Source organism: Monodelphis domestica, chromosome 2, assembly GCF_027887165.1.
Source record: "Monodelphis domestica isolate mMonDom1 chromosome 2, mMonDom1.pri, whole genome shotgun sequence".
Taxonomy (NCBI): domain Eukaryota; kingdom Metazoa; phylum Chordata; class Mammalia; order Didelphimorphia; family Didelphidae; genus Monodelphis; species Monodelphis domestica.
Window position 1 is genome coordinate 1,806,583 of NC_077228.1, and position 26,402 is coordinate 1,832,984.

Consider the following 26,402-nt stretch of genomic DNA (forward strand, 5'->3'; position numbering starts at 1 on the left):
TTTTGGGTTGGGGCTGAAGAACCCCCTTCCTCGCCTTTGCTGGTTGGCTTTTGCCTTTCATGGAGGTCTTTGGTTTTCCCGGACTTTTCGCTTCCTGCCAGCTCCGCCTCTGCCACGGTCCGTTATCTTGTGGAGGGCTTGGAATAGAAGGGCTTGGACGGGATGGAAGAGAGTTTAAGGGGGAGCCTCATTTTCCATTGGAAGCTCAGATGCCCCAGGTCTGGCCTCATGAGGTCATGACATGCCTTAGGTTCAGACCCAGCTCTAGTGCCTTTAGGAAGCGTCTACTATGCGCCAGCCTCTCTGTTACTCTGGGGATACAAAGGGGAAGCCCGAGGGGCTCTGCCTGCTGGTGGGCTCGCTCCTCTGGATCCCAGCAGACCCCAGGCGCCCCAGGGTTCCTCCATCTTAGTAAGACCAAGGCTGCTCCGGGTTGGTGAGCTTCTGCAACTTGTGTAAAGTCCCTGCAGAATTTCTGCTCTAGCCATGCCGTGGCAGTCAGAAAGGAGGCCCTTTCTGTCTGGGAAAAGTGCTGTTTGCGCCCAAGGGAGAAAGGAAAGCCTCCGATGCTTCAGCCTTCCCATCCTGGTATGTGTATGTGCAGAGATAGTCACATGCGTGTCAGTGTATGTTTACTAATGTGCATACCTACATGTAACATCCACACGCATTCCAAAGCATCGTGTATACCTTTCCTGCCCAACGACAACGACTAGTGACAGCCAGCGTTTATCGCCCCCTTTACTCTTCAGAATGCACTGCCCCAGGAGGGAGATGCTATTAGGATCCCTATTTTACGGGGAGGAAATCGAGGTGGAAAGGCTTAGGTGCCTTAGGGGGCTCTCAGCCCTGAAGGGACCGAAAGGGCTCCCGCTCAGGCAGCCTGTGTTCAAGATCCGCCCTGAGAAAGCGCTTCTGTCAGCGCTCCCTGATGGATCTGTTCTGAGAACAAGGAGGGGGGATGCTGACATCTCTGCTCCTTCTGGGGGCGGCACTTTCTCCTTCTGCTCCCCAGGCAGAGGCTCTGTCAGCCAAGACTCTCCCCACAGCCTTCTGGGTCGGCTGCTGACGCTTTCTCCGAACACCAGAAGACGCTGTACTAAAAGGGCGATCAGAAGTGGCTTTCAGTGGCTCCTGGGCCCCGCGTACAGCCCTCATTGTACAAATGAGGAAACCGAGTGCCAGCGTTGTGCAGACGTGCTTGGAGCCATGCAGCCCATGGCTAGTCAGTCTGGAGCTTGCATGTTCCTGAATGGGCTCCAGGCTCTGTCCAAGGTACCAGCCTCGGCCTTCCATGCTGCTGGCAGTCAGTCTGGAGCTTGCATGTTCCTGAATGGGCTCCAGGCTCTGTCCAAGGTACTCTCCTCGGCCTTCCATGCTGCCAGCAGTAAAGGGCTTGGCCGGTGGCCGGTGATCCTTCCCGTGTCCACATTGAACGCCAGACAGCCAGTAGAGACGCCGTCTGGAGGATGACGGTCTCTCTCGTTGCACGTTCACCGTCCCAGAAATGGACTTCTTGAACAAAGCCAGGCTGGATGCCTGCCGTTCAGCCAGCACTGGGGTTTCTCTCATTTGTCGGCTTGTCCTTATTTCTGGTCCCAAGAGAGGCCTCCTGGCAGAGCGCCTCCCTTCGTCCAGGGGCGCCGAGGGCACAGCCATAGCCACATGGGATGGCAGGAACCGGCTGCCTGAGGAGATCCGAAGGAGGGTCTCCCCGATCGGCTTCCTATCGGCTTCCTGGCCCGGGCTCTGCCTCTCTCCACTTCACTTCTGACTTTGGATGCACGTAGACGTCAGCTTCCTCCCAAGCTATGGAATTGTCTCACTGGGAAGCACCACCGCCGTAGGACATGGTCCGAGCAGAGAGAGGGCGAAGAGGGAGCCATGCGAGGTCCCGGCTTCCCTCCTGGCCTGAGTCGGGGAGCTCCAGCCTCCCCCAAAGCAGGCCCAGCCCTTCCCGTAAGCAGCCCATCTCTTGCCCAGAGACACGGCGCCATCTTCCTGGCTCCAGAGCAGCCCCTGCCTCTCTTGCTGGGGATGCATCTGTACGAACATTCCTTGTCTGTCTTTGTAATGAAGCCGAGGAGGATCAAGGTCAGGCCTCAGATGCTGAGCCTCCTTAAGACACACAGCCCCAAGGGAAGAGGGTGAGCCCAGCTGGGAAATGGCTTTCTCCTTTAGCACCCCCTGGAGTCCTGGAGGCTGCTCTTCAGCCATCCTCTCTGATAGAGAAGGGACCTCGGAGCCCCTACTGCCTACGGGAGACTCCATGCCACCTCCGGCCACACTCCCCAGTCCCTCCGCCTGGCACCTTCTGCTGGAGACTCTTTAGGGAGAGGAGAAGGAGCCTCCCCGACCCAACAGTCTAAGAAACAATCGGGACATTTTTCCTTGCACCAGACATAGAAGTGAGGTCAAGTGTCCCTTTAAGAAGAAACAAATGCCTCTGTGTTAGCCAAAAGGAAGCCTCACACTGGCTTTTCCAAAGCCTGATGCAGCAGAATCAAATTCCAAGTGGAGAGTTATTGACCGGCTGCTCACTGAAATGTCAGCCGGACCAGCCGTTGCCGAGGATCTGCTGCTCTGACTGTCTTGACGGTGCTGTTGTCAGCAAAGCACAAATGACACGAGATGAGCAACAGATGCAGCCTGTCGGCCTCGAGATGCACAAAGCCCCAGAGATGCCGAGAAACGTGGACTTTTCTGAAGAGAGAATTTGAGGCTGACACTTGCTGAAAGGGCAGAGACTCTGGAAAGGCTCCGGGGGCTCTGCTCTCCTCTGCGGGCAGCCTGTGTGATTAAGGGGCAGGAGAAGCCCTCATGTGCTCACCCATCGAGCCTTTATTAAGCACCGAATGTGTGCCTAGTTCTGTGCTCAGGGCCAGGGATACAAAAGGAAAGAGTTCCTGTCTTCGGGGAGCTCAGAGGCTATTAGGGGGCAACACCATGTACTGAAGGACTCCAAGATGCCATGGATCTGGGCTCCCGTGGATATGAATTTCCTCCCAGGACACGGATCCCCACATTCATGTCCTCCATCACTTTGCCCTGTGGGCCCTCCAAGTGCTGGATACCTTCCTCAGCTTCTCCTGACCTTGTGTGTGAAGGTTGATGCAACCCTCTGGGGTCCACCTGCCATTCCGTCATCTCTTCTTGTCCCACAATTCCTTGATGACATTTTTTATGCCTGCTCTCCTTTAGGGCTCAGCATTGATGCTATGATGATGCCTTTGCTCATAGCCATGAAGCATCCATCTCTCCATTGTTGGCTGCATGGTATTCATTGTAATTCTTTGGACACGGTTACATTCCTTGTCTTGTTGTATATGGACAGAGTCTGTAGGTGCCCATCCCAATGCATGCTGTAATCCAGACAAATAGATATCTTCAGCCGTTTGGTCTTTCTTGTCTGTATGGTCAGGCCAGAGCCCTTTGGAAGATTATGCGTCTCTGGAAGGAGGCCTCATATATTCATTTAAGGAGGGAAAGAAATAACACCCGTTATTGCAGTTGTACATTCATATTTATTCATAAAGATCGGTACGCGTCTACATGCTTAATTGCAGAGCCCTTTACCCATGAGATCTCACTGGATTCTCTCCACAACCCTGTGAGGGAGGCACTACTTACTGTTCAGTCTTTTTGGTTGTGTCTGACTCTGGGCAGGTCGATTCTTTTCTCCTCTCTGTAATCTCTTTGGGAGATGGACCCAGAAGTGGTATTGCCGGGTCCTGGGTTAGGGACCCTTTTCTGCCCGTTGGGCCTGGCTCCAGATTGATCTCCAGAATGGTTGGACCAGTTAGCAGCTCCATTGAGCATGTATCAATGCCCTGATTTTCCCACATTCCCCCCGAATTGGTCATCTTCCTTTTGTGTCACGTTAGCTAGTCTGCTAGGAGGGAGGTTATAACAATCGTCCAGCGATTGCCATATGAATTTTGTTGTGGGTTATAACTTAAGAAGGAGAAGGGAGCCAGAGGAAAATGGGTGATAAATGAAGACTCAAAGACGAGTTAATTGATATGGGAAGAGGCACGATCTCCTCATAACGTCTTCCTTTTAGGATGAATTAAAGGAAAACATGAGAAATAAGAAAACATGTGGAAGTAAGAATTCCGAGATAGAAAGCATGTGGGTGACAGTGTCCCTAGGAAGCTAGGAAGGATAAGAAAGAAATTAGGAAAAAGAGTTCCGAGGATGCAGGAATCAAGAGGAAGAATAGTGCTGCTCCTCCTCCGTATTTATTGAGGGATGTGGATTGGGAGGTGTTCAATGAAGACAGAGGAGGAGGTGGAGATCCACCTGACATGCGCTTTTCAAAGGAATGTGGTTTGACCAGGCCAGGGCTAAGCCTTTGTGGCAGCTCCGGAATTTTCCTGCCTTTGGCCTGTAAGCTCATTAACTGATCTGCCCAAGGATCTGATAAATGAATATATACAATACAATATCAATACACCAACCATACTGCCCAGAGGCCAACGTGCCTGGTATGCTCGAGGTGGGGTCTCAGTTCTGTCAGTACACGTTTTGCTGCCATTCTCTCCTCATTCCTCTCTTCCCTACAATAGATCTGAAGAGTAGCCACAAATTTACAAGGCTATTCCCAGTCAGTCTCTTGGTGATGCCCTTCGCCATTGCTTTGGACCTCCCTGTTGTCCCGTACTAGAACGTAAGCTCCTTGGGGGCAGGCACTGTCTAGTCTGTTTGGGTCTGTATTTCCAGAGCTTACCACATAGGAAGGGTTTAATAAACACTCATCCAGCTACTATCCACAAAGCTCTAGGCGGGAGTACGAAGGAAAAAAGGAAGCCCTCCCTGGCCCCAGACATGCTTACACTCTCCGGGAGGGAAGACACCCATCGAGCTGCAAAAAGAAGACCAGATAGCTTGGGGAGGGAGCCCTAATTGCTGGGGGAATCTTGAAGGGCCAATGTAGAGGGTGACCCAGGAGCAGATCTCGGAAGGAATCAGGGATTCTAAGAAGCAGAGGGAGCAGGGAGGGGACTTCTGGCCCCGGGAAAGTCAATAAAAAGGTCACGTCTGGAGATGGATTGTGGGGGTTGTCTCCAAAGGCTCGGGCATATTCCCAATGAACTGAGAACGACAGCCAGAGAGAGAGAGCCCCAAATCCTCCAGCTAGTGGCATAAACAAGTTCCTGGGGATCCTCAGGTAAAGCCCCTCAGGGTCCCCCATCAAACGGCTCTTCCTTGGTGCTACTTAGCCCTGGGTGACTGACTGCCTCCTTGCCTCTTAGAAGCCTCACTGGACAGCTCCTGGAATTGAAGACTGGCCAGGGCAAGAGGGGGCAGCAGGAAAGGCTCACTAGTGGGGAGCTGCCTCAGCAGTCACAGACATTGGCTTAGCTGTAATCGTGCCAATAAATGATGAGGGCAGAGGAGCCTGTGCTCCGTTCCCAAAGGCTAAATCTTCCCCTGAAGGGTGGCCAGCTGGGAGGCTTCCTTTGTTGACTGGCCAGCTATTGAAGGGTCAGAATCTGGGGGTGGCTTGTTCCTCCTCAGCTGAACTCCTGCTCCCTGGGGGTGGAGGGAGGTGTGGGAATATCTGGCCGCTCCAAACAAGCCCTGGAGGGTCGTCTGGATGTAGGTGGGGAGCTTTGGGGGGCGCCAAAGTCTGAGAAGTCTGGCCATGATCACATCACTTTGCTTGGCTGAGGAGACTCCGGAGCAGTTTCTACTGAGGCACGGAAGGGGCTCCATGCTCTGACCACGACAACTGGGGAATGGCCAAATGAGTTGTGGCTCTGTGTGTGACAGAGCATGAACGGGAGGAAAGAGAAACTTCCCGAGACCTGCATGGACCGAGCAGAACCAGACAAGCAGTATTGCACTTCTCTAAACGGGTGAAGCATGGAGGGAGCAACCAGAATAACGGGTGCAGGAACAACAGCCTGGAAAGACAGCCAGCTTTCAAAATGGGACGCGCTCTGATCAGGTGATTCCAGAGGACCGACGCTGAAACATGCCATCGACCTCCTGACACGTGGACGATGGACTTGGGCTTGCAGAATTTACATATGTTTACATGCAAATCCATGTGTATACATGCATACATGGGTGTGCATACATGCATGGCAAAGCCTCAACTTCGCATATTTAGATTTCTCCCAACTTCAAGAATTCCTCTGATTGCTCGTTTTCACTCGAGTGTTGGCACAGTTGAGTTGGCAGGGGTGACAATGAGGCATAGAGGGAAAAATGAGAGCTGCAATGTGGAGTGGCTGGCACCCTGCTAGGCACATCTGGTCTTGTTCACCCGTGTTGTAAACAGCTCTCTGTACATTCATCATTTGCCTTTCAGAGCATAGTACCTGTCCTCTGTGCTCCAAGGTGATGTCAGGACCTCGGCATCTTCTGAGAGGAGCAGCTAGAGCCCTAGCTTGTTCTCCTTCGGGCTTCAGAGGGCAGCTAAGCTAGAAGGGGCTCCAGAAGTGTAGTCTAGGGCCCGACACCCTCAGCCTGCCCACTAACAGAGAGGAAGACAAGGTTCAGGTTAAGAATGGTTTCCTTTTGAGACTTCTGTTTCCTGTGTAGTATTTATGGCAGTGTAGACTTCCCGAGCTAGGAAAAGTGAATCTTCCCTGGAATCCAGGGCTATTTTTGATGCAGATGCTAGCACAAACGGTCATAGATTCTAAGGGATTATGAGTGGGAAAAAAACGTTTTTCATGTTGCCAGTTTTATTTTATGTACCGAACTGTATGGATTATTTCCTGGTTACTGTTAGGTTAGGGAAAGGGCATATTCTCAGACTTCGTGTATTGTTACAAAGAATCGTATGCAGAGACACGTATTTCCATGAGCTCTAGCAAGGGATGACAACTGGGGGTCAGGGGAGCCCGGGCCCCTCATTTCCCACTCGTCAGTGATATCATGCTCTTGGGAAAGCTGGAGATTGATGGCATACAGTCACAGACATACGTATGTCTATGTGAATGTACACACAGTTGTATCCAACCATTGAGGGAAATGATTTGCCTAATTGCACTGTTAGATGGATTCCCCCCTTCTTATGGGATAGGAGAGAAAATACAAGTCTATTTTTAAAAAAATAGACCAGGGGCAGCCAGGTGGCTCAATGGTTAGAGGACTAGACTGGAGATGGAAAGCCCTGGGTTCAAATCTGACCTCAGATACGTCCTGTGTCACTGGGCAAGTCGCCTAACCCCAGTTGCCTCGCCCTATCGCTCATCAATTCTAAGACAGCTCAAGACGGTCCAGAAAATAGACCAGGAACACTGCCAGAGAGAGAATGTTACAGACTTTCAGATGAGCTCACAGTATGACTGGCTTGAATAAAAAGGCCTCCCGTGAGCTGGGAGGCATTTGTACATGCAAAAGGACATGACCATGGCTGGCCAGCCTCGACTAGGGGGTGGCAGAGGGAGGGGCCGGGGCGATGACGTCATCCCAGAACACGCAGGGTTGAAGAGCCGGCTTCAAGGCCTCGTGCCCACAGCAGGGCCAGGCCTTGCCACGTGGCGTGTCTGAGGAGCCCGGCAGGCCGCCTTGAGGCATGACGTGCCCTCCCGCCCGAGGAGCTCGGACGAAGCTCAGGCCCGCCTGTTTGGCCGCTTTTCCTCAGTGGGCCCAAAGCGTCTTTGCAGCTCCGCAGCCTTCTCCGTGTGAGCCTTCCCCGCGCCCCTGGTGCCCGGCCCACCGGTCTTCCCCGTGCGGGCAGCCCGACAGCGGCGCCTGCGTTCAAGTCATCAGTGAAGACGTTGGAGCACAGACGGAGCTCGGGGGACTCGAGGAGGCGATCCAGAGCCCGGCCCCCGGCTGCCCTAAGAACATGGCGGGGAGCCGAGGGATGGAGAAGTGGGAGGCCCTTTCCGAGCTGTAGCAGTTCACTCAAGCCCGGCCACAAGGGGGCCCCCAGGGGCCAGGACCCCCATCCCCCGCCGGCTGGAGCTCCGCTCATCCAACCCTCCGTGAGTAAGTCCAGCGCCCCCGCCTGGCCTCCCCGTTAGACTGTGAGCTCCTGAAGGCAGGACCTGCCCGGCCTTTCTTCCTGGTAGCTCCAGGCTGCCTAGGAAATACTGTCTGGATCCATCCAAGCCAGACGGGACCCCGGAGGAGTTCTGGCTGGGCAGCTGGGAGCGTCGCCACGCCTGAGCCTCGCTCCCAGCGTCCTCTGAAGCGAGGCTGCCCCGAGATCAGTCTGGCCGCCCGGCTGCTTGGGCGCTGGGCGAAGGGCCGCGGGGGCGAGTCTGGCTCTTTGCTCTGCTCACGGGGCTGCAAGCACCCCGCTTCCTTCTCTTGCGACTGATGGAAAGGGAGGCTCAGACGGGATTATGGGATCACCGATGTACCTGAGGAAGTGGCTTGACTTGTCTAAGGTGGCCCCGTGAGTGAAGAGGCAGAATTCGAGCCCAGGTTCTCCGACCGTCATTGGACTCTCGTGAGGGTGGTGAGGAGGGGGCACGCTTTGGGAGAGCTGAATGAGCGCCCTCCCATGGGGGCTGGGTGGAGGAGGACGTCGTGGCTGCCTGGGGTTCCCGCCCCCCCTCCCTTTGCTTGGGAAGAAGAAGCCGGGGAGCCGCCCAGGGGCTCCAGGTTCTCCTCGGGGGCCTTTGGGGGTCTCTCGGCCATATTTTGTGAAGTTTCTCGTCAAACGCTGAAGGCGGGACGCAGCCAGCTTCAGGCCAGGCGGCTTCGTGTCTGGATCTTCACTGCCAGCACCTCTGCCTGGAGCAGGAATGTCGGGAGCTCTTCAAGCGCGCCAACAGCCACCCTCCACTTGGTCTGTCGGTGGCAGCTCCGCGCAGGCTGAGTCGGAGATCCGCCGGGCAGGCTCCCTCTGTTGGTCTTCCCCAGTGCTTACATCGCGGCCACCACAGAGAAACCCGACTCCTTGGCCTAACGCCGATGTGGCTGGCGGAGCGGAATCGAGAGCGCAGGAAGATGGCGGCCGCCTCACGCGATGGTCTTCGGCCCCTGCGGAAGCGCACGCCCAGGGGGCCGCTGGCTCCTTGGAGACGCCCGTCCCCCTGGATCACGGGGGAGGGAGATCGGCCGACCTTCCTGGAGAGAAATGCGTGAATGGCGGCCTGGCGGAGCTGGAAGGAGCCAGAAGGCGGCTGGCGCCGAGCCGCCGGCGGGTCTCCATGCAGACACTGGCCCAGAGAGGAAGCACCTGGCGAGGGGGACCGAGCTGGGCCAGGACCTGCTTCACACGAGGAAGGCCGAGCTTGGGTGCCTTCCGCGGGGAGCTCACGCCGTGGGATGGTGCAGGGTGGCTGGGATGGGGCCAGAGCCGGTGCATGGCTCCCCCAGTCGGTCCAGTCCGCCGGGGTCTTCATGGGTGGCGAGTCCCTTCTCTGCTTCTGTTGGATCCCCCGATGGACACGATGGAGGCTCTCCTCGAGGCCCCGGCTCTGGCCAGCTCGAGGCCCGTCGGGGTCCTGCGGGGAGCCTTCTGGGGTTGGGGAGACGTCGGCGGCGCTGGAGCCGCAGCCAGGATGACCAGTGGAGGCCCCTTAGTGACGCGGCGATGGGCTGGAGAGGGAGCATTGCCTAGGCGAGCTGGCTTGGTCCCAGGCACCTCCTGAAGGCTGGGGACGCCCTCTGCCATCCGGACGAATGGGGAGGGAGTTGGATGGCGGTTGTCCCCCAAGGAGCCTGGCCGGGAGCTCAGAAGCTCCTAGAAGCCCCTTTGCTGGACGTCTCCAGAGGCTCCTCTTCAGGATGCTCCACCTTTCCTGCTGGGCTCCAGCATCTCTCAGGCTTCCTCCTCCTGTTCCTCTTCTTGACTCCGGATGTCGGCATTCTGGACTTACTGCTCTTCTGAGGCCACCGTGGGGACGAGATGAAACCCCGCGTGCTTTCCCTAGAAGGGCCAAGAGCCGGCCCAGGGAGCCGAGGAAGGCGGGGCTCCCCCCTGCCAGGAGATTCTGTGTCCAGGGCTTGGCTAGAGGACTCCCAGCCCAAGGAGGCTCCTGGGTCACCTGGGGCAGACAGTCAAGTCGGCCTGCAGAAGCGACAGAGACAAATGCTGGCAGTTGGGCCTGTGTGGGATGCATCCTTCACGGTCTCTCTTGTTTCTCGGAAGCCACCTGGGGCCCAAGCCCGGAGGGGGAAGACATGATTGCAGATCTCGGGGGCTCTGGGATCCCCCAGCCTCCATTTCCTGGTCCACAAGAGGGCCTCCTGGTCGGGATGGGATTGAGGCTCAATGCGATCCTCTGTACCAGTGGCTCCTCCAAGACGTCCCCAAGACTCTAGTGCCATTTTAAGTGCATCCAGCTGAGGGCTGCGCCAAGTCCTGGGGGCCCCTCGGGGAGGGGCGGCTCCTGCTCTGTCCCAGGCCCTCTTTGGAGGCCCCATTGGCCCGTCTTTTGCTACTTTATGGCATCCTGAGCCTCACACATTCAATCCACCAACACGGACTGAGAGCCTACCGTGTGCAAGGCATCCGAGAAGAGGGAAAGGGCAGTCCCCGGCCTCCAGGAGCTCCCCGTCGAAGGCACGTGGACATCCAGAGAAGGGGCCGTGCCAGCTCGGGTGGGAAGGAGCCCCAGGACTCCAAGAAGCCGGGCGGGCAAAGAGGGAAAGCCTTCCAGGGAGGGGGGGTAGCCAAGACGCCAGCAGGCAGGCCGGCCTTACGTGGGCCGCAGAGAATGGGCACGGATCGGCCTGGGCTCCAAGAAGGGCACCCACAGCCTCTGCCCTCAGAAACATCCAGTGGATCGAGCATCTGGGGGGGGTCGAGAGAGAAATCAGGTAAAAGGAATTTAGGGGCACCCCAAGAAATAAGAGAAGGTACACGTGACTAGCACGAAGGACTGTGAGTCCGGGGAAGATGGGAGGGAATTGGGGGCAGGAATCCCCTGGCAAGAGGGGCCTCCGACCCCAGTGGGGAGGCACATGAGGGCAGGGAGGGCCCAGGGACTAGCCCGGCTCAAGGCTGGGGCTTTCTGGTGTGCCATGAGGCTTCCTTCTTTCATGCCTTTCCCTCTGTTTGCTTGCAGACATTGCACAGATGTCCCATGCTGTTTGCTTTTCATGGTGTTCATCCTCAGCTACGTTGCCTTAGGACTCGTGGGTAAGTCAATGCAGGCGGGGAGGAGCGATGGCAGCCGGGCCTGCCTTCAGTCACTGGCCTCGGGGCGCTTCCCGGTCAGCCGCCATTGTCCTCCCCAGAGGAGAGGGGAGTCCTCTATCGCCCTGGCTGGCTGCTCTCCCGAGCAAGACACACGCCCCATCACAGGTGATAGTGACCCCAAAGGCTCCATTCAGGGTAGTGATGAGTGAGAAGGGAGCCATGTGCATGCCATCATTTCCATCACAGTCCCATCCCTCCATGCCAGTGAACAGAACCAAGACAGGCTCATGGGGTTCACATGGAACCCTGCAGTCCCCCCCCAAAGGAAACTATGTGGGAAGTGGGAAGAGAAGGCCAGTGCCGAGAGCAAGAGGGCCCCGGAGGGTAAGAAGGGCGCCTCCTCAGCCCCCAGGCAGGCAGCCTGGCTCACAATGTGGCACCAGATGGCCCAGGAGTGCAGCCAGATGTCAGAAGGCACAGGCTTCCTTCTCACTCGGCAGTGCCCAGGTGCCTTTCTGGGTGGCCAGCCCCCCTGGAGGAAGCCCACTCCACGGTGCGCTCTCCCAGATGCGAGAGCCTGGCCCAACAAGGTCTTGGCCCAGCTCTGGGACTTGCCATCATTCTCTCTCCCCTGAGAAGACAGCAATGACTTCTCAGACTGACTGCTAACTTTATAAAGTCAACAGGGCTAAATGAGACCACGGAATGCCAGGGCTCCACTCCCCAGGCCACCGTGCCCCTTGTGCCATTGTTTCATAGAGAATGAAACCGAGGCTTGCCTAGTATTCCCCAAGCATTTGAGCCAGGATGGGACCCCTTGTCCCGGAGCTTCCAGCTCAGTGGTGCTCAGTGCTGGGACAGGCACACAGCAGGTACCCCATAAATGTTTATGGACCATGGGCATCCACCACTTTAGAGAGCTGTCCAGCAGTCTCTCTGAGGGTTTGGGGCCCACTCTGGCTAGGTGTGACAATTTGGTTGAATCATGGATGAGAGGCACTACATGCTCAATCTACTGTCAGACATCACACAGTGCTCTGCCATGGCACAAAGTTGATTTACTTTATAGGTTCAGTGAGTATATGCTTTTCTGGCACACAATCACTCTTATACATATATGTTTCCATAGAACTTAACAACAGACACGAAGCCTAAGGAGATAGTCAACAAAATATTGTTGCTATGACAGAAACAGATGAATGACATAAGTAGGGTGATTTGGAGGTTAGTCCCTCTTGACCTAAGGAGAATCATTGCTATTTTTAGTCAGCTTTCACAATCAATCACAATTACTTAGGAGCTGGGTAACAAAACATCTTGAAGCTAGGTACATGGTTAGAAGGTAATTTGAGACAGACCAGATTTGGAGTTTTCCTCAATTTACAAATTCTACTTTTCTTGGGTTACTTTAAAGCACCTGGCAATGTTGCCTGGTTTCTGTCTGCAGTGGAGTGTGTCTTGAAGGTGATTGATGTTCTTGGCTTGCCTGGCTTGTAATGGGAGTTACAACTCTGTGGAGAGAGAGAAAAAGGGGGGTAATGGGTAATGATCTTTAGGTTTTAATTCTATGAATGTAATTTTTAGGGTAATAATCTGGGGATTAAGGTGGGACATGTTTATTCTATAAATCTTTGCTCATATCATTTCTTTTGTGTTAGAGACAGAACAATAATCATCCATTAGTGAGGGAAGTTAAAGAGAGAGAGATCACAGAGGGGGATCAGTGGGGGGCCTCATTTTCTGGGCAGCCCTCATTTCCCAAACTGTGACTTTGTCAGTCAGTGGGGGTTTGTCAGCTCCCAACACACCACTTCCCTGCTTGTGGCTTGGCCCAAGTGACATTTGGAGTAACCCAGGGTGCTGGCTTTCGTGCCACTCTTCTCACAAGGGAGCTCCATTTCCTTCCCATAAACCCAAGCCAGATGCTGGAGCCAATCTATCTCCTGCAGCAGTCTGATGGGGGACCCTGAGATCTCTAGCCCAGAAGGCTTCATGGGGGCTTTGGAAGGAGGTCATCAGAGGGCCTTGTGCTTCTACCCAGCCTCAATTCTCATGAGGATGGCACAGCGGGATCTGGAGAGGACTGGAGAAGCTGCCGTGCCCCCAGCACCATCGTTTCATAGAGAAGGAAACTGAGGCTTGCCCAGCATCCCCCAAGCATTTGAGCCAGGATGGGAACCCACGTCTTCCTGGATCCACGTCCCCAGCTCTGTCCACTGAGCCCCTGAGGCTGTGCAGAACCACTGAGTGGTTTCACTTAGAAAACAGGCCCGAGAACATGGGCATCACCTGCTCCTCGACTGCACTGGAAGGTGCTGCCTCTGTTCTGGGGAGCCAGGGAAGAGGCAGCTGCATCTTGGGGAGACCCTCTCTGGGGATTCTTGGGAAAAGCATTCTTGGGTGATCTCCCTGTGCTGGCCAGAGAATGACCAGAAATATGGGTGAGGGGCTTTGTTCTTGGCCATCCTCAGGGGTAGTGCCACGTGACCCACACGTGGTAGGAGATCTGAACAGCTGATAAGCTGGACTTCTTTTCCCTCACATTGAACTCACCGAGTTTGTGGCTTTGTTTATCCAACCGAGAGGTGCTCAGCCCCCGAGACCAAGGTTTCTTTTGGTCCGTCCCATCCCGGCTTTCCCGAGAGGCTGGAATCCTGCCAGGCTTTGCTTTCCTACACAGAAAAAGAGTGGCGAGCCAAGGGAGCGAGGGGAGGAGGAAGAGGGGGGCTCGCCAGAAAAGCCCCCATCCCGGGCCAAAGAACCGCTCTGCTCCAACTCGGGACGGATTCAGGGCTGCCTGATTCCCTCACAGCTGACAGAAAGGCAGTGGTGGCGGGGAACCCTGGAGGGCTTCGGACCAGCCCCCTCCCCGAGAGACGAGGAAACAGACCCAGAGAGGCCCAGGCACTGGCCCGAGGACCGTGCAGCCCGCCATGGGCAGATCCGGGACTGGGATTCAACTCCCGCCTCCTGGCTTCTGTCCTAACGGTCAGTGTCGAGCCACCGCGGGAGGAGCCTTCTTGATGGGGTTGGCCAAAATGCAGCCCATGAAGCTTCCCCAGAGCCAGCCCTGTCCAGTGCACACAGGCTGACGTTGGGGCTGTTGTTCTGGTCCCTTCTGGTGGACCTCTAAGCGAAAAGTGCCAGTGACTACCAACATCTTGGAGGCTTCTGTGTGCTAGTAAGTGGTACTAAGTAAGTAGCAGTAGAGTGGCCGGTAGTAGCGGTGGTAGTAGTGGTGGCCGTGTAGTAGCGGTGGTAGTAGTGGCCGTGTAGTAGTAGTAGTAGTAGTAGTGGCCGTGTAGTAGCGGTGGCAGCAGTAGTGGCCGTGTAGTAGCGGTGGTAGTAGTGGCCGTGTAGTAGTAGTAGTAGTAGTAGTGGCCGTGTAGTAGCGGTGGCAGCAGTAGTGGCCGTGTAGTAGCGGTGGTAGTAGTGGCCGTGTAGTAGTAGTAGTAGTAGTAGTAGTGGCCGTGTAGTAGTAGTAGTAGTAGTAGTGGCCGTGTAGTAGCGGTGGTAGTAGTGGCCGTGTAGTAGTAGTAGTAGTAGTAGTAGTGGCCGTGTAGTAGTAGTAGTAGTAGTAGTGGCCGTGTAGTAGCGGTGGCAGCAGTAGTGGCCGTGTAGTAGTAGTAGTAGTAGTAGTAGTAGTGGCCGTGTAGTAGCGGTGGTAGTAGTGGCCGTGTAGTAGTAGTAGTAGTAGTAGTAGTGGCCGTGTAGTAGTAGTAGTAGTAGTAGTGGCCGTGTAGTAGTAGTAGTAGTAGTAGTGGCCGTGTAGTAGCGGTGGTAGTAGTGGCCGTGTAGTAGTAGTAGTAGTAGTAGTAGTGGCCGTGTAGTAGTAGTAGTAGTAGTAGTGGCCGTGTAGTAGCGGTGGCAGCAGTAGTGGCCGTGTAGTAGTAGTAGTAGTAGTAGTAGTGGCCGTGTAGTAGCGGTGGTAGTAGTGGCCGTGTAGTAGTAGTAGTAGTAGTAGTAGTGGCCGTGTAGTAGTAGTAGTAGTAGTAGTGGCCGTGTAGTAGTAGTAGTAGTAGTAGTGGCCGTGTAGTAGCGGTGGTAGTAGTGGCCGTGTAGTAGTAGTAGTAGTAGTAGTAGTGGCCGTGTAGTAGTAGTAGTAGTAGTAGTGGCCGTGTAGTAGCGGTGGCAGCAGTAGTGGCCGTGTAGTAGTAGTAGTAGTAGTAGTAGTGGCCGTGTAGTAGCGGTGGCAGCAGTAGTGGCCGTGTAGTAGTAGTAGTAGTAGTAGTAGTGGCCGTGTAGTAGTAGTAGTAGTAGTAGTGGCCGTGTAGTAGCGGTGGCAGCAGTAGTGGCCGTGTAGTAGTAGTAGTAGTAGTAGTAGTGGCCGTGTAGTAGTAGTAGTAGTAGTAGTGGCCGTGTAGTAGTAGTAGTAGTAGTAGTGGCCGTGTAGTAGCGGTGGTAGTAGTGGCCGTGTAGTAGTAGTAGTAGTAGTAGTAGTGGCCGTGTAGTAGTAGTAGTAGTAGTAGTGGCCGTGTAGTAGCGGTGGCAGCAGTAGTGGCCGTGTAGTAGTAGTAGTAGTAGTAGTAGTGGCCGTGTAGTAGCGGTGGTAGTAGTGGCCGTGTAGTAGTAGTAGTAGTAGTAGTAGTGGCCGTGTAGTAGTAGTAGTAGTAGTAGTAGTAGTGGCCGTGTAGTAGTAGTAGTAGTAGTAGTGGCCGTGTAGTAGCGGTGGTAGTAGTGGCCGTGTAGTAGTAGTAGTAGTAGTAGTAGTGGCCGTGTAGTAGTAGTAGTAGTAGTAGTGGCCGTGTAGTAGTAGTAGTAGTAGTAGTGGCCGTGTAGTAGCGGTGGTAGTAGTGGCCGTGTAGTAGTAGTAGTAGTAGTAGTAGTGGCCGTGTAGTAGTAGTAGTAGTAGTAGTAGTGGCCGTGTAGTAGCGGTGGCAGCAGTAGTGGCCGTGTAGTAGTAGTAGTAGTAGTAGTAGTGGCCGTGTAGTAGCGGTGGCAGCAGTAGTGGCCGTGTAGTAGTAGTAGTAGTAGTAGTAGTGGCCGTGTAGTAGCGGAGGTAGTAGTAGTGGCCGTGTAGTAGTAGTAGTGGTAGTAGTAGTGGCCGTGTAGTAGCGGTGGCAGTAGAGTGGCCGGTAGTAGCGGTGGTAGTAGTGGTGGCCGTGTAGTAGCGGTGGTAGTAGTAGTGGCCGTGTAGTAGTAGTAGTAGTAGTAGTAGTAGTGGCCGTGTAGTAGCGGTGGCAGCAGTAGTGGCCGTGTAGTAGCGGTGGCAGCAGTAGTGGCCGTGTAGTAGCGGTGGCAGCAGTAGTGGCCGTGTAGTAGCGGTGGTAGTAGCAGTGACAGTGATCACAACCCTAAAACAAAGGAGCGTTGGCATAGTGCCTCGCACGTACTCGCTTTATCCTCACAACTGCGTGGGGAGGGAGGTTGCTATTATTAACCCCATTTCAGAGACGACAAAACTAAGGCCGAGAGAGAGGGACTGTTAAGTGACTTGTCCAGGGTCACGTAGCAATACATTTCTAGTATTGGATTTGAACCCAGGTCTTCCTGACACTAAGTCCAGCATGCTACCCACGGAGTCAGCCGGCTGCCCCACCCGGAGAGTCACTGTATGAATGGCCCTCCGCCATGTTGGATCCTTCTTCTTGGATCTTTGGTCCCCCTCCTCCCCGCTTCCTCCCTCTGCCCCGTTGCGCTTCCCTGGCTGAGGGGCTCCTTCAAGGATGACGGGTCTCTTGCCGAGGAGATTGGCCTGAGCGTCTCAGGGCCTCACCCTGGTCCCCGGTGCTGCGTCCGAGGCAGGACTCCAACTCAAGCCTTTCCCGATGGCGGCCCGTCACGCCACGGAAGGCTAACCCGGAAGGTGGGAAAGTGAACGGGGAGGACCAGAGCGGCCCCAGTTGCTTTGGCCGGCTCGGTGTCCTTTTGGGGCCCCCCCCGGGCACTTCTTCCTGGGAGCTTGGCAGGTTCTAGATCACGGGAAGAGCCAGGGAGCCGGGGGGAGCCAGCGGGAGGGGGCGCAGGAGCCCCAGGGAAGCCCAAAGGAGCAGCAGCCCTTGGAACGGGATCCGGGAGAGGAGTAAGCCAAGCAGACGCTGGCTCAGGGACGTGCGGCCTGCCAGGGACAGGAGAGCCCGCGCTCTGGGACGGCCTTGTGGGTCGGGAGGAGGCGAGGGAGGCTCCCTCCGGGGAAGAGGAGACGGCTGGACGGGCAGGCGGCGATGGACTGCCTCCCCAGAGGGAGCGCTGCCAGCGCTGGCCTCCCCGCCTGCTGGAGCGCTGCAGGGGCCGTGCTGCCAGCGTGCCTCCTCTTTCCGAGCCCGGGGAGCCCCAGGCCCGGGGCATAACGGGTCTCCCGGCCCCCCGGCCACCTCTGGGAAGACCCAAAGGGCAGTCCGTGAAGCCGGAGCCTGGCGAAGAGCAGGCGCCTGATCAAGGCTTGCGGAGTCAGACAGAAGACTCGGAGCCCCTCTTTGGCAGCCGGACGGCCTCAGCCTGCCGTCAAGAAGATTCCTCCTCTCGAGACCAAAGCGGCCTCCACCATGTAAGCGCTGTGTGACCCTGCACAAGCCACTTGACCCCGTGTTTCCCAGAGCCCACGCGAGGGGCGTCAGAGCCTGCTCACATGTATCCGAACCGCTAAAATGTGCCTGGAAAAGACAGAAGAGCCCCAAAGCCAACATCCCACCCGGCCCAGATTCGGTGCCAGCTTTGGGCCTGGTCCCACCGCTCAGCCCTGGAGGGTCGGGCCAGAGAGCCGGCACAGGCGGCCGAGGGGGCGAGAGGGCGCCGCTTCTGGTGCCTCCTCACCGGCGCGCCCTCCGTGGGAGCTGGAGGCTCTCCCGAGGGTCTCCTTCGCATCGCTCCGAGGGCCACCGTGGCTCTTGTCGGAAGAGATCTGCCGGAATAGAGATGGCGGCCACCTTCCTGGGCCATTGCTGCAGGCCAGAGAACGGGCTCTCCTGCGGTGGGAGAGAGCCTTGGGCTAGCCAAGCGCCAGCCCCAAACCGATGCCCGCAGATAGAGACGCCGGACCGTGCCCACACGAGCCCTTCCACGTCTGTCCGCCGGGGCAGGGGCCTCGCGGACACTTTCCCAGCCCCATCTGTGTCTGGGCTAGACGCCCCGGCTCAAGGCGACCATTGGCAGGACCAGAAGCCTCGGGTACCCGCCGCGTGAGCACGCATCTAGGCACGGACCGCGGGGGCTCTGTGGTCTCCGAGAGGGTCGCTGCCCGTGGAGCCGCAGGGCAGTGCATTGGAGGCCACCGACCCTCTCCGATGTCTCCCCCTCCGGCGGAGAAGGATTCCACCAGGGCGGGGAAGGTGGAGCCGGAGGGCCTGGACCTGAGGGCACGTTCTCCTTGCACGTGACGCCCGGGTGCCTGATGGGCCACCGGGAGCTCTCTTCAGTGGCGTCTCTGCCTTGTCTCCCCCAGAGAAGAGCTCGACTTTTCTCTGGAGGCGCCTGCCTAAGAGCTCTGTCGTCCCCCTTCACTCCTTCGTTCTACAAACGGAGAGGGCTCCACGCCAGCCCGGAATCTAGAATTCCATCGCCTGTCCGGAAGACGCTGGATTCCTTGGCACCCAAGCCGTAATCCCTTACAAGTCATTTCTTGGCCCCGTTGGGTGCTCTCTAGATCTACATCCAGATTTGCTTAAAGAATTGCGAAAGCTGGAGCAACTAACGCTGTCAATAAATCAGCCAGGTTTACTCAGACATCGACTATGTGCCAGGCACTGAGCTCGGCCCTGAGGAGTCAAGAAGAAAAAGGAAGCGGTCCCTTCTTGCCATGAACTTCCATGTCAATGGAAAAACGAGACTATTTAAGAATTTAAAATACCCCGGAAACAGGAGCTGAATAGACAAAAATCTATACAAAGTACTTACATCCTGGGAAGTTTGGCAGGAAGGACACTAGCAGTTGTGGAGCTCAGGAAAGGTTTCCTGGGGAAGATGGTGCCTCAGCTGCATCTTAAGGCATCAGGAGACATTTATGAAGCTCCTCCTATGTGCCAGGCATCGTGCTAAGCCCTGGGAGAACAAAGCAAAGCAAACAAAGGAGAGTCTGTAATCTCAGGTCCTTCGTGGAGTGGAGTGGGGGGTGATGGCATACAAACAAGGTACAAGTCTGATGTGTTGAGGGGACCCTGGAGAGAAGAAGGCTGGGAAGGGGGAGGAAGCTCCCACTAGCCTAGCTGAACGGTTGCAGCCCATCCCTGGTCTTGGGCCACAATGTGGCCGTGTCTTTCCAGAGGGGTACAGAGGATTTGGTCATTGATTTCAGATGTCAGGCTGGAAAGGAATGGGGCAAGGGGAGGGTTCGAGGGGCTGCAGGGCAGGAGAACCTTAAATTTATTGGGCACGAGGCCCAAGCAAGAGGTCGTCCATGCTGACCACAATAGCACCTACCTCTTATGGCTGTTGTGAAGTCCAATGAGATCAAGATTAAGCTCTTAGCACAGTGCCTGGAACATAGTAAGTGCTCTGGAAACGTTAGCTATTATTGTTGTTGTTGTTGTTGCTGAGACTCTTCTGAGTGCCTCCTGGCCCAGCAGAGACTGTTCATCTCTGGTGGTATTGATGAGGTGAAAATCCACAGAGAACTGGCGTCCTCTAGAACGTGCCAAGGATTATGTGCCAAAGTGAGCTGTGACTGGGAGAGCCTTCCCTGCCGCCATCATGCTAACTCAGCTGGGGAAAGGCTGTGCAGGACAGCCAGGCTTGGCAAGATGGTTGTGAGGGGTTATGAATATCCCAAGAGCCATCCCCCCACGTTTCATCTTAGAACAATGCGACCCAACACGCACCAGTTCTGATGATCAGTTTCTGGATTTTTTCCCAACAAGGGTCATTCACTGGAAATGAATTTGGTTTGATGCTCACATCTATCCTGGTAAGAGCCATTCTGATATGCAGTTTCATCAGTTCTTAAGTTTCCTAAAGACCATTAAGATTGAGACACTTTCATGGATCTGTGATCTCCCTCACGGGGTACCCGCTTCTAATGGTGCCAATGGCCCTCAAAGCTTGGCTTCTTGTCTTTCATGCCTTCTGCAAAGGGTCTACCCAACATGGTGGCCATCTCACCTAGATCTCATGCCAGGGGATGGCGGTCATTGGAGAATGTGGCTCCTTCGTGGGTTATTCCTCGCTTGGACTACCCGACTGACCTCCCTCCTTTCTCAGCCATGCATGTCTTTCCTGATGTCCATTCCAAGGCTTCTCTCTGGATTTGCAATCTCCTGAGTGAGGTTCAACCCGCTAACACTATGGCCATGGACTCTTTTATGGGATCCTCTTGCTGGGGGCTCCTGCTGGAGGCCTTCTCGGCCATCTTTTGGAGGACTAGCCCTGCCTTCTCTCTGCTTGCCGAAGTGTTCCCTTATACACCAAGTTCAGCCAGATCGCAAAGGTGGTAACAAATTCCAGCCGTTGGCCTCTTCTGTGGACATCAAGTCTGTTGGCGCTTGCCAAGTTTTCCTTTCTCTCCTCTGCTCTGTCGTCTGTCCAGATCTCCTCCTGGCCCCAGGGTGGCCCTTGGAGACACTGGAAAGAAAGGGAAGGCGGGTTTGTTTATTTTGCCTGATGGATGGAAGTGTATCCATCTGCCAATGGGAGAGCTTTAAGATAAGGATGTCCCATTCTGTGGAGTGCAGAGGGAAGAGGCAGCCCGGCCAGAGCCAACAGCCACGGAATTTGGCTCATTCCTGTCACAGGGAAGAGAGAGAAATCGGGCCTGACGAAGCCCCCTCCTCCAATCAGACGTCTCTCTAGGAAAGGCGGGTCTCGCAGCTCGGCAGTAACTCCGGAACACAAGCCGGCTGGCTGGCTGGATCCCAAATAAGGGGGCTGTCTAGGCCCAAGATGGAGGGGACGGAGACTGCCAGCAGCCCCAACTCCAGGCACGTCCGCCATATCTGTCTACCTCGTCCGAGAGCCAGGGTTCGTGGGGCTGCCTTTGGCGGGGTGCTGAAGCCTCGGGCCTGGGAGGACTGATTGGCACTGGAGAACTTCTGGAGAACGAGGTGGCTAAGGAGTCAAGGACTGGATAACGGCCTGGAGCCCGGCTAGAGCTTGGTTCGAATTCGGAGCTCCCAGAAGAAGGATGGGTCGAAATGGGAGCGAGGCCAACGAGGAGGAAATGCCACTCGGTAACGGGCCAGAAGTGGCTGGCGGGAGCTGCAAACAAGGGGAAACGCTTCTATTTCATGTGCAGAAGAGGCGGAAGGACGGACGGAGGCAGCCTGGAAATCCAGGGGGGCTTCAAGGAGAAGAAGCAGCCAGAAAGATGGGTTGGGAGGAGAGCAAACCCCCACTGGGCGCAGAGTGGCCTCGGAAAAGGCTAAGCGAGGCCTTTTGGGTCTTCCTTTCCAGGCTCCGTGGTCGTGGGCCCGGGGTCTCCCCAGGCCGGCTGCAGGGGTGTGAGTGGGGGCCGCAGCCTCTCCCAGGGACACCGGGGAATGCAGGGGCCCTCGCAGGCGGCGTCCCTCTCCTCCCTGCGCGCCTCATTGGCCTTCCAGGGGTCCCTCCTGGCCTGCGGGCTCTTCCCGTCCAGTCGTTCCTGATGGCTGCAGGCTGGGCCTCAGGCGGTGGCATGGGCCGGTTCCGGTGGCCGTCTGGACCCGGGCCAGGGAAGCTCTCGTCTCCCAAAGGCATTAGCTCAGCTCTTGGCCTCGGCCCAGCTCCCAGGGGGAGGGGGAGGGGGAGGGGGAAGAAACGCCTTTCCGATGGCTTTGGCCGTCCCTCCTCTCTAAAGCCACGGCTGGGGGGGGGGTGAGGAAGGGGGGAGGGGGAGAGATCCATCATCCCGGCCGGCTGGCGGGGCAGCGGGTTCAAGGGCTTCCTCCCCTTGGGGCTGGCGCTGACGGCCTCTTCTGCCTTTCTCCGCAGCTTGGGACCAGGGCGATGCCAAGAAGGTGGCCTACGCCGTGGACAGCCGGGGGGACTTCTGTGGCCAGAAGAACACCCCCAATGAGTGAGTATGGTCCGGAGGGTGCCGGGGCCCACCCCCACTCCGGGGGCATCCAGGCCCCCCATTGGACAGACGAGGAAACTGAGGCCAGAGACAGGCACGTGTTCTCCGCGTCTCCCTCGCCTGAGGTGGGCCGAGAGCCCAGGCAGGGGACAGACCAAGCGCCAGCATGGACATCGCGCCGCCTCGCTGACCCTTCTTCCATTTTACCCAGGAGGCGAAGGGCTGCCCCAGGTGATGCCGATGGTGTGGGAGGCAGGACTGGAACCCGGATCCTCTGACACCCCGACGTCCCGTGGGCCACGCCTTCTCACAGCCTCGCTGGGGGACCCAAAGACACAGCTGGGTGCACACGTAAGCATTCCCGCCTCAAGATCCTTCCCGTGCCGGACGGAGAGCTGGCTGTCCAGCCGGACCGCATGACCCTGGGCAGGTCATTCGTCTCTCAGGCCCATCCACCAGCTGTGAGTCTGGAGTCGCGAGCGGGCGAGCTGCAGGGGAGACACGAGAAGCCTCCGGAGCCCCGGAAAGTCCTCGGAGGAGGAGAGGACTGAGCCGGTGCCAGCACAGCGCCCAGCGGCCTGGGAGCCACAGCTCGGCCCTGCCCGTCCTGCCAGGCCTCCAGGATGCCAAGGACCCAGCCAAGCCCAGCAGCAGCCCCTCTGCTGTGGCTTAGAACCCCGGAGGAGCCGCCTGGGCCCTGCCTGGGCCCCAAGCTGGGGGCGAGGAGGAGCTGCTCCGGGCTGATCCAAAAGAAGCGGCCTTCGTGGCGTCTGTGGAGCCGAGGGGCAGGAGGGGCTCGGGGGAGCCGGGCAAGCTGGGCAGCGCCAGAGCCCCTGGCCAGCTGTGCCATGTTAGAGGGCGACTGCTCTGGGCTGCAGAGCTCCGAGGCCTTTGGAGCTCCTTCGAGGAGGTTTCACTGAAAAATCGAGTCTGAACAAAGGGATCCAAACCCCGCCGGAGACCCACCTCCTTCCCAGAGGCCCAGCCATGGCCCAGTGTGGCCAGGACCCGGGCCAGCCCGAGGAGCATCCGGCTGCCTTCCTCCGCAGCCCGGCGCACCATGGAGAAGATGGCAAAGATGGAGAAGACAGAGAAGAGGGCGAAGACGAAGAAGAGGGTGAAGAGGGTGAAGAGGGAGAAGATGGAGAAGAGGGAGAAGATGGAGAAGAGGGAGAAGACGGAGAAGAGGGAGAAGACGGAGAAGAGGGAGAAGAGGGCGAAGACGGAGAAGAGGGAGAAGACGGAGAAGAGGGAGAAGAGGGCGAAGACGGAGAAGAGGGAGAAGACGGAGAAGAGGGAGAAGAGGGCGAAGACGGAGAAGAGGGAGAAGACGGAGAAGAGGGAGAAGAGGGCGAAGACGGAGAAGAGGGTGAAGAGGGTGAAGAGGGAGAAGATGGAGAAGAGGGAGAAGATGGAGAAGAGGGAGAAGACGGAGAAGAGGGAGAAGACGGAGAAGAGGGAGAAGAGGGCGAAGACGGAGAAGAGGGAGAAGACGGAGAAGAGGGAGAAGAGGGCGAAGACGGAGAAGAGGGAGAAGACGGAGAAGAGGGAGAAGAGGGCGAAGACGGAGAAGAGGGAGAAGACGGAGAAGAGGGAGAAGAGGGCGAAGACGGAGAAGAGGGTGAAGACGGAGAAGAGGGAGAAGACGGAGAAGAGGGAGAAGAGGGAGAAGAGGGTGAAGAGGGCGAAGACGGAGAAGAGGGAGAAGACGGAGAAGAGGGAGAAGAGGGCGAAGACGGAGAAGAGGGAGAAGACGGAGAAGAGGGAGAAGAGGGCGAAGACGGAGAAGAGGGTGAAGACGGAGAAGAGGGAGAAGACGGAGAAGAGGGAGAAGACGGAGAAGAGGGAGAAGAGGGCGAAGACGGAGAAGAGGGTGAAGATGGAGAAGACGGCGAAGACGGAGAAGAGGGCGAAGACGGAGAAGAGGGAGAAGAGGGCGAAGACGGAGAAGAGGGTGAAGATGGAGAAGAGGGAGAAGATGAAGAAGAGGGAGAAGAGGGCGAAGACGGAGAAGAGGGCTAAGAGGGCGAAGACGGAGAAGAGGGTGAAGATGGAGAAGACGGCGAAGACGGAGAAGAAGGAGAAGAGGGCTAAGACGGAGAAGAGGGCGAAGACGGAGAAGATGGCGAAGACGGAGAAGAGGACGAAGACGGAGAAGAGGACGAAGACGGTGAAGAGGGCGAAGACGGTGAAGAGGGCGAAGACGGAGAAGAGGGCGAAGACGGAGAAGAGGGCGAAGACGGCGAAGAGGGCGAAGACGGCAAAGATGGAGAAGAGGGCGAAGATGGAGAAGACGACGAAGACGGCGCTCTGTCCCAAGCTCGGCTCTGCCCTGGTCCGCGCCGTCGAGGCCTAGGGGGACTCGGGCGGCTGCTTTAGGAGTCCACGGATCGCCCCCGAGTGTCTAGGATGGAGTTGGGGCAGCATCTCGAGCCGGGCCTGCCTGGCGCCAAGCGTCCAGCTGGAGTCAGCGGGACGAGGGGGAGCGACGAGGCCAGGAGGGAGGCCGTGATGGGCCTCCAGGCACCGGGAGAAGGGCTTCTGGCCTCAGAGAGGGGAGGAAGGCTTGGCCAGGAGCCAGAGGAGGGCGGAGCCTCAGGAGTCCAAGGCCGCGGAAGAGACATGCCGAACGGGCCGGCCGGGTGCAGGGGACAGTGAGGGGCGCCCGACAGAGGGTGAAGGCGGTGCCAGGACAGAAGGAAGCATGAGAGACAGCGAGGAGGGCCCAGGCAGGGGCTGCCTTCGGAGCTGAGCCCAGGCCCGGCCCGACTCGCCCCCATCTTCTGGCTTCATTCCCGTGCACACCCCCATACTGCATACAGTGCATACATGTGCACGTGTGTGCATACGTGCATGCTTGCACACACCCCTTCCTTCGAGTGCCCAGTTTCGTGGCCACTCCATGATCGTGCAGCAGCTCCTTCCATCTGCAGGGCCCGGGAGAAGGCTGGGCAGTGACGTCATCGCCACAAAGCCCTCTGACCACGTGGGCACACAGTGGCCAGGCTCTTGTCATCCTGTTCCTGTCCCCTCCCCCCCAAAGGGGCTCCCCTGACATGGGGGGCCTTTAGGTACATCCAGGGGCGTCCGCGTGACTTGGGTACTCTGGAGAGCCAGGGAAGACCATCTCCAAAGGAGCAGCTTCGGGTTCATTCCCAAAGAGCCCGGCCGGTCTTGCCCTGCAGTAAGGCCTGTGCTAAGAATGCTGGTGGGGAGCCACAGGCGCGTGTCTGTGCCTCTGTTTCCTCTTCTGTACGCGGTGGGCCGGCCGCACTGGGGCTCCTCGGGGCTCTCTGGAGGGAGGCTCCGGGCTTCCTGGCTCGGCTGGCCCTCACTCCTGCGCTGTGTCTCCCCAGGATGAAGAGCGTGCTGTTCTACTTCAACATTCTGCTCTGCTCCAGCCCCGTCGTACTTTTGAAGCTCCACTGCCCGACCACCACGGTAAGCCACCCTCCGCCTGGGCTGCCCCCTGCTGCCTGGCCACTCCTCTCAGGGCTCCCCTCCATGGCGCCCCCCTCCCTGGCCAGAGGGCCCCTCCTGGGCTTCGGGTGCTGTCCGTGGTGCTGAATGGTGGCGCCCCAAGCAGGGCTGCCTTCTGGGCCATGCAGGCTCTGGGAGAGAAGAGTTGGGGGTGACGGCGGGCAGCCGGCCTGATGACGGCAGCGCAGTCCAGACCCAGGAGAGCCCAGGGAGCCCGGGAAGCTCACCGAGGGGGACAGGGCAGTTCCCAGGCTTGGGGGGCCCTGCAGGGGGGACTTGGGGGGCAGTGAGTGGGCCACTCCCAAGCTGGCGGGCTCCTGGGCGTGCCTCTAGAAGCGCTCCGCCCGCACTGAGCTTTGACTTCCGGGAGTGGCCAGAGAGCAGTTGGCTGTGACCGGAAACCGGATGTGCTGTGGGGCTGCTCAGGAGAACCAGGGGACACGTGCCGGTCTGTGGGACCCTGGGCAAGTCCCTCCCCCGCATGCTTCCGCTCCCCTCTGAGGGAGGTGGACTCGATGCCGGGCCTGGCAGCTCTAACTCAGTGACTGCAGGCTGGCCCTCGCGGTCAGGAATATGGCAAGGGCTGGGGACAAGGGCTGTCTAGACTGGTCATGCCGCGCTTTTTGTCCCTTTTGTTGTAAGAAATGGGGAGAGAGGGCAGCGCCTTTGGAAATGAAGGTGACAGGGTCTCGCCACAGGGAGACGTTTAGAAAAGGATCATCGGGTCCTTCTGCCTGAGGAGGAAATGCACCGGAGCCTCCCTGAACGAGGCCACCTGCCTAGGACCACCACGCTAGACTAGGAGGGGAACCCAAGATGGCGGCTCTTGGCCATCCCCAATTGTCCGGCCTCCACTTCCCCGCTTAGTTTTCGGATGATCTCCTAGGGCAACCTTAGCCACGCCCCTTACGGACACTGGGGGCGGGGTGGGGCGGAGCC

The 26,402-nt window shown here is 57.3% G+C and overlaps 1 protein-coding gene across 5 annotated transcripts in view; it reads left to right on the forward strand.

Annotated features, from left to right (window-relative positions):
* SLC44A5 (solute carrier family 44 member 5) overlaps positions 1-26,402 on the forward strand; it is a 201,976-nt gene that overhangs the window by 101,932 nt on the left and 73,642 nt on the right. For all 5 annotated transcript variants that reach the window (XM_056814906.1, XM_056814907.1, XM_016429760.2 and 2 more), the window contains 3 exons: positions 10,989-11,062; positions 21,899-21,983; positions 25,340-25,424. In XM_056814906.1, the coding sequence (XP_056670884.1) occupies positions 11,023-11,062; positions 21,899-21,983; positions 25,340-25,424 (210 nt within the window). In that variant the 5' untranslated portion in view covers positions 10,989-11,022. The remainder of the gene's footprint in view (positions 1-10,988; positions 11,063-21,898; positions 21,984-25,339; positions 25,425-26,402) is intronic.